Below are 13,795 nucleotides of genomic sequence, written 5' to 3'. Positions count from 1 at the left end.
GAGTTTATTGCCCCCGCGGAGTTGTCGGGAGCGAGCGAAGGAAGGACAGAAATAAGAGTCTTAGCGGTATACAGTAAGCCGTAAAAAGTTGGATTCGCGTATCTGTCGACAAGTGCAGCCTCTTCGAGTTGGAAGTAGTTTTCAAGGGACACTAAAAGGAAACCGCATTCCAGCTCGAGGGGACTTTGATTCTGAAGCGAACGCAAGCCGCGCTTCTATAGCGCCCGATCGAATTTCTTTATTTCCAACTAGCCTGCTGGCGCCCCTTTTGTTCAAGTGCCCTCGGGTTTTCCTGTCTTGAAAAGAGCACAGCGAGCTGATGGACTCGAGACGTAGCTATCAACACATCACACCCGAGGAGGAAAAGAATATAGCGCCCAGTTCTCTAATTCACACAAACATAGTTTACATGCTCAAATACAGATTTTTTTCAGTTATCTAATCCAGATATGCAGCACAGTGTAGAAAACCTGTTGTGACCTATATTAGTGAAATCTTACCTCAACTTTTTATCCTTCAGATATGTAATATTGTACTTCACATCTTCTGCCTAGAGTATTCATCCTTAAATGCAATTTTTAGAGATAGCTGTGTGGAAGTGCAGGTAGTCTTCAACTTACAATCACAATTGAGCCCAAAATTTCTATTATTGAGATATTTGTCAAGTAAATTTTTGCCCTATTTTACTTCAAAGAAATTAATATTATGTGCTATGGAGCAGGGGTTGACCAAATAGCCTTAAGAAAAAGAAATGTGTTACTACCAATAGATGAGAAGCTTCCCACCTACAGGTCGCCACTACCGGTTTACACAACCTGCTGAATACCACCTCTGAATATACTGTATGTATGTATGTAGTACTGTATTTTTCGGAGTATAAGATGCACCTTTTTTCCTCTAAAAAGAGGCTGAAAATCTGAGTGTGTCTTATATATCGAATACAGCATTTTTGCCTCCTGAAGCCCCGCCCCTTCACCAAAACGGCTGTGCATAGCCTTATGGAGGCTTTCAAACAGCTCTTGGGGGCTGGGAAGAGCAGAAATGAGCAAAAAATGGGCCATTTTCTCCCCCCCCCAGCCACCAGCAGCACTCTATGAGCCTCCATAAGGCTATGCATGCAAAAATTTTGACAAAAATGACCCGTTTTCAAGAAAAACGGGCCCTTTTTTGCTTAACTTTGGGCCCCCTCCAGGAGCACTCTGCAAGACACCCCCCCCCCCGGGCTATTTATGCCTTTTAAAAAAACGATTCCGTTTTTGTGACCAACGGACTGTTTTTGGGAGGTTTGCAAAGTGCAAACCCCCTTTTTTCCCCTTTGAGAAAGCTGTTTAATTAGAGGGATTGATGAGAATTACATTGGTCAAGTGCTGTCCCATCAGCAACAAGGTTTTAGGTGCTACAGGTCTGCGATTTCTTCATCCAGCACATGGATAAATATACCTGGAAACATCTATCTACCTACCTATTCTCTCTCCCTACCTACCTACTGTATTTTTCTCTCTCCCCCCTCCCCCTCTATCTACTTATATACCTACCTACTCTCTCTCTCCTCTCTCTCCCCCACCTATCTACTGTATTTCTTTCTATTTTTCTGTCTATCCCTCTACCTACCAACCTACCTACTCTCTCTCTCTCTATCCCTACCTATCTACTGTATTTCTCTTTTCTCTCTCTCTATCCCTCTACCTACCAACCTACCTACTCTCTCTCTCTCCCCTACCTATCTACTGTATTTCTCTCTCTCTCTGTTTCTCTCTCTCTCCCTCTACCTACCCACCTACCTACCTATCTAACACCTCTCTCTCTACTTTATCTATCTATCTCTATCTATCTATCTATCTATCTATCTATCTATCTATCTATCCATTCCTTTATCTACCTACCTACCTAACTACTCTCTTCTCTCCCTCCCTACCTAGTGTTTTTCTCTCTCTTTCTCTCCCTCTCTATCCTTCTATCTACCTACCTACTTTTTTAAAAAAAATGCCTCTTCAAAACTTGGATGCATCTTATACTCCGAAAAATATGGTATGTGTGAAAGTACAAATTACCATTCAAAAGTGTTTTATAGGAGCAAATGACGATTAAAAATCAAGCTCAGTGTAATTAAGACAGAAATCTGCATTAGCTAAACATGTTTTCTACAGTATAACTGGTTGGGCAATTTCCCTTATCCCAGCAAGCAAAGTAAAGTTGTAATGTGGGGTGTTGAAGTATAAAAATTTAGAGATTAATCCTGTTTCCTAAAAACGTATGCAAAAATGTGAGAGACTTTAAAAAAATATCATGCTGCTAAGCAAATTAAATATATAGATCATTATATTAGATTTTAATTTTAGAAACATGCATAAGCATGCATAAATATGGTTTATTATGCCATGTGCAGAGGAAACCTAAACCCACAATTTAAATATATTCATTAATAGAAATCATCCTTTCCAAATAATACAGCTACCAGTTTTTCTTCTGCATATTGATTTGGAAAAGGGCAATCTAATGTGAGAAAATGTCATAAGGGAAAAGTGACCCTCTCATCCAATTTACTCACTCACATATTGCTGAATTTAAACAAATAAGTGAGATGTGATAATGAAACTTGAAACATGTTATAAAATCAGCCCACAGAACTGTCTGAGAAATCTGCTTACATTTGTTTGGGTAGTATAAAAACCTATTAAGTTGCAATTCTGTGCCAGCTTAACAGGGATCACGTTGCGCTAAGTAAGTAGAATTTACTTCCATAGAAGCATTCACCAAACTGAGCAGTAAATATAATACAAGCTTTTACTTAACAGAGCCAAACTGTAGTAATAGGAGTTTGTTTACTGAACAAAAAATTTTAAAAGGAAGAAAAAGTTTGTAAGTATCTCGTTTTACTTTAAAAAAATCCTGAAATGGGAAGGAATGACCTATGTGTTGAGATTAATATTAATACTAATTGAATGAGAATCTGTGCCAGGAATTTTGAGATACAGTATATAGGATCTCTTTCCATTCATCTGTTTTCATGTAGTTGCTGGCTACATAAATAGCTGCGACTGTAAGATTATTGTACTCTTCTGCCCATGCTTACAACCCATGTGGTGAGATGAAAATGTCCATTGTTGTATAGCTTCTCATTTTTTCCTAAACATTATTTACTGTATGGTTTTACATTCAGCAGTGTTTATGCCAGAAAGGAAGAATGGAATCGAACCACAGAACCGATCAATAGACTTGATAGGCAAGGCAAGATGATATTGGAGGCAAAGCTAAAACCCCAACTTCAAAGAAATAGGAAATACTGTATTTTTTGGAGTATAACTGAAAGAGGGTGAAAATCTGGGTGCTTCTTTTACATTGAATACAGCATTTTTGGCCCCCTGAACCCCGCCCCTTCACCAAAATGGCTGGGTAGGTCAGAAACCAGCAAAAAATGGGCTGTTTTTTTGCTCATCCCCCCCCCCCCCAGCCTTCAGGAGCACTCTATAAACTTCCTAAAGGCTATGCATGCCCTTATTTTGCCAAAAAACCGGGGCCGTTTTCGTGAAAAACAGGCCTTTGGGGGAGGTCTGCAGAGTGCAAAAACTTATTTTATTTGTCTCTTCAAATCTTGGTGCGTCTTATACTCTGAGAAAATACGATAAATATCCCCTTTATTTTTAATAGCATATGCAAATAATCTTCAATCTACACATCAGTGTAGCTGCAATATTTTTATTTCCTATATAAATTATAAAGCTGTATCTCTAAGCATGTGTGTATGTAATAATATCATAACCCTAATTTCTGAACAAGCATATTCAGGCTGTACACATGCTGCTAAGCCACATTGTTTCCTTCAGCTGCACAGTTTAATATATTCAGCTTGCTCTATTCATTAGATGAACAAGATATTTCTGTAGGAATTGGAATATGTCTGTCTGTCTGTCTGTCTATCTATCTATCTATCTATCTATCATCTATCTATCTATCTATCTATCTATCTATCTATCTATCTATCTATCTATCATCTATCTATCACAGTGTTTTTCAACCTTTTTTGTGCAAAGGCACACTTTTTTCATGAAAAAAATCACGAGGCACACCACCATTAGAAAATGTTAAAAAAATTTAACTCTGTGCCTATATTTACTATATATAAAGTAATTTTCCCACGGCACACCTTACACTATGTCACGGCACACTAGTGTGCCGCGGCACAGTGGTTGAAAAACACTGATCTATCATGTGCACCAACATTACCTGATACTTTCTTTGGTCTTTTGCTGAGATGGAAAAGTATCAATAATAACAAAATAAGAACTATTCAGAATAGAACTGGACTTGCATACCAGTGATTGGAACACATCTATTAGTTTAATTGTTTACTATCATAAAGGTGATTATGAAAAGATAAAGGACATCCTTTTAAAATGAATGAAGGCTGTTCTGAAGTCAGAAGTATGAACCAGCAGTATGAAATAGGGGAACATTGTAGTATAATCATCAACTTTGTAAAACATGAGAAAAAGGCCATCTCCCTTTGGTTAAGTCAAATTCTAGCACTTTTGACTTAGCAGGAAGTCAACCTATTTACTTGAAAACTGATTTTAAAAAAAGAGACATCTCTTAAACAGCAGCTACCAAGAGCTGAGTGAATGAAGACAGGCCCAGAAAGGAAAGAGGCTTAACTTGGGGCCTAGTGTTTACTTAGTACTTCTGAGCCTCAGTAACTTTTAAGTTGTATGGACATCAACTCCTAGAATTCCCCCACCATCAAGTTGGCTGAGAAAGTCTGAAAGCTGAAGTCTACATATCGTAAAGTTATTGACGCTAAGAAACACTATAAATAAATCAGGTTTAAAACATTCTGCTTTTCCCAGTAAAGCTTGGGCCATGCCAGATTGGCATGGTTGGCATGGGGAAACTTTCTCTTGCCAATTACCCAGCATCACCTTTGGCTTAAAGTTATATTCTATCTTCACTTTAACATGTGATGACTCTAAAATGGATATCTTTAAATAATATTTCAATATTTTGAGCTCTAAAATAAACTTTAAATCCCAATGCAAGATGGCGTGACTCAAAGAGGGATAGGTTTACTATGATCTAAGATAGATGGTCAGTTTAAATAGCTTTTCTAAACCATTCCTGTCTTGGATGACTTGTGCCAACCAAAACCATAACAGAACTGCATAGTATAACTTCTAAGAAGTTTTAGGTTTATAGAGTTTTCTTCTAATAGCATTAAAAGAATCATGCAAATGTAATCAATTTCCAGAATCCCTTATGAAATAAACGCAATCATTTGTTCTGCTTTTCTAGAAAAGTATCATATTGATTCTGATCCTCATAATAATTCATTAAACTTGCCACCCAACTCTCAATGATTCTGGACAGATTTCATTTCATTAACCTTTTTCTAACCAGTTTAAATCTATGTGCACTCCTAGAACATTAATTAAAATGACCTCACTTGCCCTGTAAAAGGGCTTAAAATCAGTGAGACTTATTTCCAAGAGCTAATGCTGATTATATTCCAAATGGCATTAAAAACCTGCATAGTAGTATTATATAATAGTGAATTGTTGTGTCTGTCTAATCTTGTTGAAGTTGAATAAAGATTGATGGTCCTTTTGCACCAGAATTCAAGTATTTCTATAAGTTGGTACCTTAAATATCTTTGCAGTTTATTCAAAGGCAAACTTATAATCAAAACTGGGTTCTAGATTCCCATTTGATTCAGATCATGGAATAAATTTTAAATCCCTGTTGCAAGGATTACTGATTCTGATTAAATTAGTTCATGTTGTATACAAAATGTAGCAGCCCCAGGTTATTTTCAGCCATGTCTTTCACAACCGGTACTAGCTATCTAGTCTTGTTTCAGCACTGGAATAGGAAAAAGCACTGTACACTCCCCGCTTCCACTATACCTGTTCTAATTCTATTCAACATAACCCCAAGGCCACTCAGATTAATTTGTATTTCTCTGAAACAAAAGAATTAATGATTATTACTTCAAATGGAGAGAGTTGGTTTGGTGTAGTGGTTAAAGCATCAGGCTAGAAACCAGGAGACCATGATTTCTAGTCCTACCTTAAGTGCAAAACCAGTTGGATGACCTTGGGCCAGTCTCTCTTCCACAGCCCTAATAAGAAGGCAATAACAAACAACTTCTAAAAAACCTTGCCAAACTTAGATAATTACCAGGAATTAACACTGACTCGAAGAAACATCTTCTCCCTCTGGATGGATGCTTTTTGTTGAGTAATTGGAGTAAATATTGCTATTTGCTAATGTTTGTTATTGAAATAATTGCTCTAGTCTACTCACGCAGCACAGGAAAGATGTGAAACTTGTCTAATTTTGGACAAAAAAGGACATAGAACAGCAAACAGCTGCATTTTGATTTTGGTTTCAAGAAATTTCTAGAGAAAAAAAAGAGGTAAATTAAAGGGTAGATCTTTTCATCTTCTGGGTTCTGAATCTAGCTTCCCATTCTGAGTAACTTTTTCCGTATGTACCCAGTCTATAGAGGTAAATTGTATCCAACAATATAATACATACCAATAAATCAATATTTCAAATAGGCTGCAAAATGTTGTTTCCTTTTTGCCAGGGTTGTGGGAGTGGATTGTAGATTGTTTGAAATCTATCAAGGTTTAATGCACTAAAATTAGTGTTTTAACTAATGGAAAACTCACTAACATTCATTGATTTGGTACAGAATCCCGGGAGGTATAGTTTAAAAGAGATTAATCTTCAGTTCAATTTTACCAACTGATTGAAATAATTATTTTTTTGCGCAAACATATTGTCTCATCTTTAGGTTGGACAATTAACCTGTTCTAGTTACTTACCTTACTGTAAGATGAATACAGTACGGGTAGTCCTCAACTTACAACTATTTGTTTAGCAACCGTTCAAAGTTACAAGAGTACTGAAAAAGTAACTTCTGATCATGGAGGTAGTCCTCACACTTAACAATACTGCAGCATCCCCAAGGTCACGTGATCAATATTTGGATATGTGACAACTGGCATGTATTTATGATATTTTCAGCATTCTGGGTCATGTGATTGCCACTTTTGACCTTTTCAGCTGCCTTCTGACAGACAAAGTCGATGGGAGAAGCCGGATTTGCTTAATAACCTCAGTGATTTGCTTAACAACCCAAGTGATTTTCTTAACAACCCAAGTGATTCACTTAACAACCATGACAATGGTTTACAAAGGTTGTAAAATCAGGCACCACTTTGAGTAGCAGTGGAAGTTCTGGTCCAGTTGTGGTTGTAAGTCAAGGACTATTTGCATGGCAAAACTGTTTCAGCCTCAACATTTTGTGTGTTCAGAATAAAAGCTACAGTAACTTCCAAGTTGGGTAGAATTTCTAATCATTCAACACAGAAATTTTAAATTAATCTCTTTTATGACTTCGTTGTAATGTATTCAAACCAAGTAGTTATATTTAAAAAGGTTGATTATCAATTCCAGAAATGGAATAATCAAACCTACTGAACTACCTCCTGCCTCACATCACAGTAAATCAATGATAGTTGGTTGCAGTGTGCAATAAGATTGCTGGGTTAGCCATTCAGCAGACAGGGCAAGGGTTCAAGCAATGTCTGCTCTAGTAGATAATAACTTCTGTATTCTTACTTTCTGGTTAATGGCCAAATGTATGATTTTAGCAGTGTGGCATTAGAATAGTAATCTTTCAACAGATGTTGAAACCATTTGTAGAAATCTTTGCTTGTCATTATGTTGTAGAACAATTTGTGCTGGCTCAGGAATCTCAAAGTCTTAATTCCCTTACATGGAAAAATGAACACACCAAACATTTTGTAACAGCATGCCTACACTTACAAGACAATTTAATATATGCATATGCACCAACCAACAGCAACAGAGTTTTAAAAATCCATGCATGCTTTCAATAATTTTTAGCAAAAGCAACTAACATGGATCAAAGCAATAATCTTTATTTACTTACCAGTCATGTGAATTGTCAGAGGGATTTTCATAAATATCAGGAAAACTGATGCTCTGATTGCTATAATTCTGACACTGGGAGCTTTCATGTTCCACTTCATTTGCTGAACCAGAGGCATTTTGTCCACCTGCATCAGAAAAGTTCTCCTCTGCCTCTCTTCCCATTGCTAAATATTCACTGTCTGGCGCGGAACTGATGTTCAGGTTGGTTAGCATATCTGTCAATAAGGGGGCAGATTCAAAGCTTCCAGTTTCTTCTGTTCCTGGATCTGAAAAATACAGACATTGGTGACATACAAAAAAATAAAGGTGATGCTCTGTACCCAGATCATTGCTTAAGATGGAGAATGATTCCAGAGAGCTTTTATAGCAATTCCTCTTTTCATCTGGGAAATTCCATGCTATTTCCTTGTTCACATTATTTTGATATTTCAGGTGAAATCCAACAGTAAAGAACAAAAACAATGAGTGGTCATTTAATAACAGACTCTTTGAATGGGAATCTCTATGAAATTTAATATATAATCAACAGTTGCTTGGTAGATAGATAGACAGCAGATGAATTTAGTAAATAAACAATATAACCCAGAGCCAGTAGAGGAGAAATAAGTTGTAATAAAGTAAATAAGTAAGTAAGAAATAAAGTAAATGGTTTTTAAAAACTTTATAAAGTTTTTTATAATGGTCCCAGATATAGCTTAAATAAAATGTCCATTGCAGGTGTGTACATTTTACAAATATGATAAGCTGTGTGTACACTTTAATTATGCATGTATTATTGTAGTCCAGTATATACGTATTGTTGGGAATGTTCCAAAGAACTTGTGTGGGAGTCTTAGGAATATTTTTCCTACCTAGCATTGAGGGAAAAAATAACTTTAAGCTTTCTTTTAATGAAAATGATGCATAGAAGCTATAATATAAATAAGTAACAGAAATAGATATGATGCTTCTTAGCTTTTAGATGTTAACAGCATGATCTGCTATATGAAAATTCTCTAGTCTTTCTTTCCCTCAAAATTCTTTCAGTTCTTTCAGAATTTATTTTAAAAATTCTTTCCCTCAAAGACTCCAAATTTACCTTCAGGAACCCAAAGAAATGCACTGGATGCTACAGCCCCCAAATCATTTTCAGCAATACATAGATATATTCCCGAATCTTCAGGGAAAGCTTCTGTTATCACCAAAGAACAAACTTCCTCTGAAAGAAGAAAAAAAGTTAATGAGATAATAAATAAATGTACAATAATAAATGTATAAACACAATATTACAGACCCACTCATGTTAGTAAAAACTTTTTTCCTTAAATTTACAATATATTACTATAAAGAGACCAGTTCCTTGATGAAACGCAAAAACTAAGTAGGTGAGCTTTATAACTGATGTTCCTAATTCACACCTAGATTTGAAAAAAAGTTGGGGGAGCTGAGGAGGAGAACAGCCAAAAGTAATCAGCGCAATGATTTACACAGTGGGAAGTGCTTTTAATGATGGGAAATGATTGTGCACCCAGTGCATTCAAACAATGCATCAAAGATCTGGAAATCCAAAAAGATCTGGCTTATTTTCCCAAGAATGTTTTTTTAATCAATCAAACTCCCCCTTTTAAAGCACGAGATATTTATATTGAATAACTGTTCCCAGAATCCAAAGTCATTAACCTTAGCATGCTGTAAATGCACTTCCCACAGCAGTTTTGGAGTGTTGATACAAAAAACAAACAACCCCCCTCCCCCTATTATGAGCTGAAATTGTGCCCTTGTGGAGAAGGGGCCATTGGAACTACAGCTCATGTCATGCTACCTTGCATCTTCTACTCTATAGGGATTCACAGACTGCATTTGTAACACCTCACCTAATAAAATACTCGGGAAATACTGATTTTGTTTATAACTACTGTTATCAGATAAGCACCACCATTATTACTGTTTTTAATGCTTTTATTTGTAATGGTGGTCTGTAACTAATAAAAAAATTGTGTGAGTACACAATTGAGTAGAGCAAAACTGCCAAATGCATCATCATATACCCAAAAAACAGCAATTGCAGTTTGAAAAAATACTACCGTAAAAAGTGCCCTAGTATTAGAATCGAATTTATCACTGAATAGATTTGTCTTAGTGAATGGAAAACATTCTGAATTTAGTACAAACAGTCCTTGTTTAGTAACACTCCTTTAGTTACAATAGTGATGAAAAAGAAAAGTTGAGCTGTTGGTCCCAGTGGCGATGACAAAATGAGGATGACCTGTAGATTACCAAACCAAGATTTCAAAACCCCAAACAACCACAAGATGCCGTAAAACAAGCCCTTTGCTGATATCGATTGTAGTAATTTTCATAGATGAATAGCAATAGCAATAGCAATAGCAATAGCAGTTAGGCTTATATACCGCTTCATAGGGCTTTCAGCCCTCTCTAAGCGGTTTACAGAGTCAGCATATTGCCCCCAACAACAATCTGGGTCCTCATTTTACCCACCTCGGAAGGATGGAAGGCTGAGTCAACCCTGAGCCGGTAAGATTTGAACCGCTGAGCTGCTGATCTAGCAGTCAGCTGAAGTAGCCTGCAGTGCTGCATTTAACCACTGCGCCACCTCGGCTCTGGTAGCCCTAACTTCATAGAAAGGTGAAAGCAGCTATGTGCAGGTTTGAGAGTGGGTTTATTAAAATCAGTGGGGCTGATTGCCAAGCAAATAAGGTTGAGCTGGAAACAATCCTACAGTGTAGTAAGAACCTAACTATTAGCTGGATATTATTGTTTAACTCTTTGCTCTTTGAAACCTGCTGAATTTTTCATGTGTTATGAACATATAACTTGCTAATTACTGTTTTTCACATCCAGCTACAAGATTTTGTGCACAGTGGCACAGGGTTGTGGACTTGCATGTATCTGTCTTCAACTAGGCCTTGGTAAGTTCATTGGCTGGATTCTGATGTTGGGCTATGCCCCCAGTTCTTTTTATTTAAAAGTACTTACCAGGGACCAGAGATGAGCATCCCTCTGTTAAAAGATAGAAAGAAAGAGACAGAGAATTTAATTCTGAACTATTATTTTGTGGATTCAGAAAGTGAAAATGTAAAATTGCTCAAAGACACTCACAACTGCAGATCACACCCACAGACCTTATCCATCTGCTGATCCCCACTTACTAAGGCCCAGGTGGTGACACAGATTCTGTCCCCTTCAGACCTACATGCAACTATTAAAAGGGGCAAGAATTCTGCCCCATTTGCTTCTAAGCAGCCTGGTTTGCAAAGCATATTAAATCTTGAAATAACATTGATATTACAAGCCATTTATATGAATTCTGCAATTGATTCCCAAAGCAGCATCCATGCCTGCAATAGGGCCACTGAACCTTTTCTGAAAAGCCATTTTGCTATTCGTTTAATCTTAGAGGAGGAAAATATTGCTATGATAAAGCAGAAAATAGCCAGAAGGAGTAGAATGAGCCTCAGAACAATTCTGTAATTAATTTTATTTTAAAAACAAATGAACAGACAGAAGCTATATTATATTTCATATTTTTACATTAGGTAAGCCTTTGAAGTTAATTCAATTCTGCCCAAATAGTGGACTTTGAATCATAAGAAGTATGAAAATAGACTTTCTATTTGTAATAGTGTGTGCAATGGAAACTATGAGACTGAATCAATAATTGGTTTTGCCCTTCTGTCTTTTGCTTCTTGTAGAAATCTGGTTAGCTACTGATATATTGTGGGTCACACAGTAAATTATGTATCTGTGTGTGTGTGTGTAAATGTACACACACACACACACACACACACACACACAAACAAATCTATTATTTTTCAGACCCACAACAGGCACAATGAGGCAGAAATAGGTCTCTCTTGTAATGCCCACCATAGCAAAAGCAGCACTTAGATGTCTGACTATTACTTCTGTTGTTGGAGTTCCCAGAATTAAATGGATGTTTCAGATGATCCTAACAAATATTGTAAAATATGCAAATATATATGTTAACATGAAACTCTGAAACCTAGTAAACATATAGTAAGGGGAGCCTTATTGATATGAATCCCCGCCTGTGAATGGAAACTTTGGATAATTTCAGTGGAATGTCTGTTGTATTAAGAGACATTTGAGATGAAGAATGGATTGTGTACAAATGCTTTCTGGAATGTCATACAAGCTTTGCGTTCCATGCTAATCACCTTATTGGCTTTTAATCTGTTCTACGTGTTACCTAATACAACACATTTGTTTTTATTTTAATGTCTGATCTGTGGTCAATCCTTTGCTTTGCCCAGACCCCCATCCTGTTACCCTTGTGTCTGCTTTACATATCTTACAGAAAACAGATGAGTTCAAAAGTCATGTGTTATTGGGGGGAAAAAACTAGAACACTTCATTGTTGGGACAAATTCAGTCCTGGGTTCCTATTCCATTTATCATCTCATTTACATTTTCAACAAAAGATTGCTTGGTGTGTTTTTTTTAGTCATTATACCAGGATAATTTTTTAAAATACTTTCATACTGGAATATCTAGGGTACACCATGCTTAAGTTAATTAACCTTTCAGAAGATATGCTTATAATTTTATTGTTATTTTTCTTTATGTCATGTGAAAATAAACCTATCTGATGATGCAGAAATATCTGATTTTCTTGAAAGTCCTGTCCAATACCAAAAGTTGGTTAATGTTCTTCAGAGAATAATTAAATCTTGGTCAAGTTCACATGTAATATTAATCCATAGTTCAGCTAGTTTATTTTTGCTTTACTGTCATATTGGCAGTCTTTCAAGAAATCAGCTATATATACAAACCAGTGATGCACACATCATAAAAAGCCAAAAACAAATAAATAAACTGCATTGTAGATTAACTTTATGGTGAGGATGGAGAATGCCTAGCTGCTGCCAGGCCACATTTCCTCCATATAAGTATTTTCTCTTTCTCTCCCTCCACCGTACTCACATCTCTCTCTCTCACACACACACAAACAATAACTTTAAATATATCTTTACCCTCCATTTATTGACCGTTGCTTGCATTAAGTACAGGGCAAGGCTGAACATGACTCAGTTACAGTATATGTTTCTTTTATTAGATGTTACAGATGAAAACACATGGGAAAGATGTGGATCAGCAGCAACACACTGTTGCCATTAGACAGCAGTTGTGTGTGTGTGTTTACAAAAGAACTCATTCCACTCCAAATTAGCTAATTTAATTTGAGTCAAAGTATATATTGTAGAAATTGGCAGCAGCTCATCATAGAAACTTGAATATGTACAAATATGTTATTCCTCTCCTAGGGAGGAGAATGCTGTGTTTTGAGTAGCTCTTTGTACAGACCTCTCCAATCACAGTCATGTTTCATGTTCCTCAAAAGGAAACACACCAATGTCTGCAGTTCAGAAAGAGTTTCATCGTGGGGTAATGGGTGGGTTAACCCTTCACAATATAAATTAAATATTGGTCAAGGAGATTCATCTGTATTTTAGCATACTTTTCAGTTACCATATTCATATTTAGAAGGTCTTCAACTCGCTGCGGCCAACTCGCCATGGCCAACTCACCACGGCCAACTCGCCATGGGACAATTTGTCATGTCCAACTCGCCATATAAGAACTTGTTGTGGGACCAGAGTTACGCTAATACCAAAGAAATAGTGGCAGAAATATTAAAGAAAGGATGCCAAAGGAGGGACAAAATGAAATATGAATGACAAAAATTATTTTTTTAAAAAAATATTTTAAATAATTAAATTGAATTGTTGAATTGTCCTGCAGCGAGTTGTCCTATGGCTAGTTGGCCATGGTGAGTTGGTTGTGATGAATTGACGGTGGTGAGATAGTCATAGCA

The 13,795-nt window shown here is 36.6% G+C and overlaps 1 protein-coding gene across 1 annotated transcript in view; it reads right to left on the bottom strand.

The window, feature by feature from the left end:
* Window positions 1-13,795, bottom strand: part of MYOT (myotilin) — a 36,238-nt gene that overhangs the window by 21,092 nt on the left and 1,351 nt on the right. The window contains 3 exon segments of the mRNA XM_032212334.1: window positions 7,958-8,225; window positions 9,038-9,157; window positions 10,936-10,959. Coding sequence (XP_032068225.1) covers window positions 7,958-8,225; window positions 9,038-9,157; window positions 10,936-10,959 — 412 coding nt within the window.

The sequence above is a fragment of the Thamnophis elegans genome, chromosome 2 (assembly GCF_009769535.1).
Source record: "Thamnophis elegans isolate rThaEle1 chromosome 2, rThaEle1.pri, whole genome shotgun sequence".
In the NCBI taxonomy this organism is placed as follows: domain Eukaryota; kingdom Metazoa; phylum Chordata; class Lepidosauria; order Squamata; family Colubridae; genus Thamnophis; species Thamnophis elegans.
The sequence above is the reverse complement of the archived record's forward strand: the minus strand, read 5'-3'. Positions and strand labels throughout refer to the sequence as shown.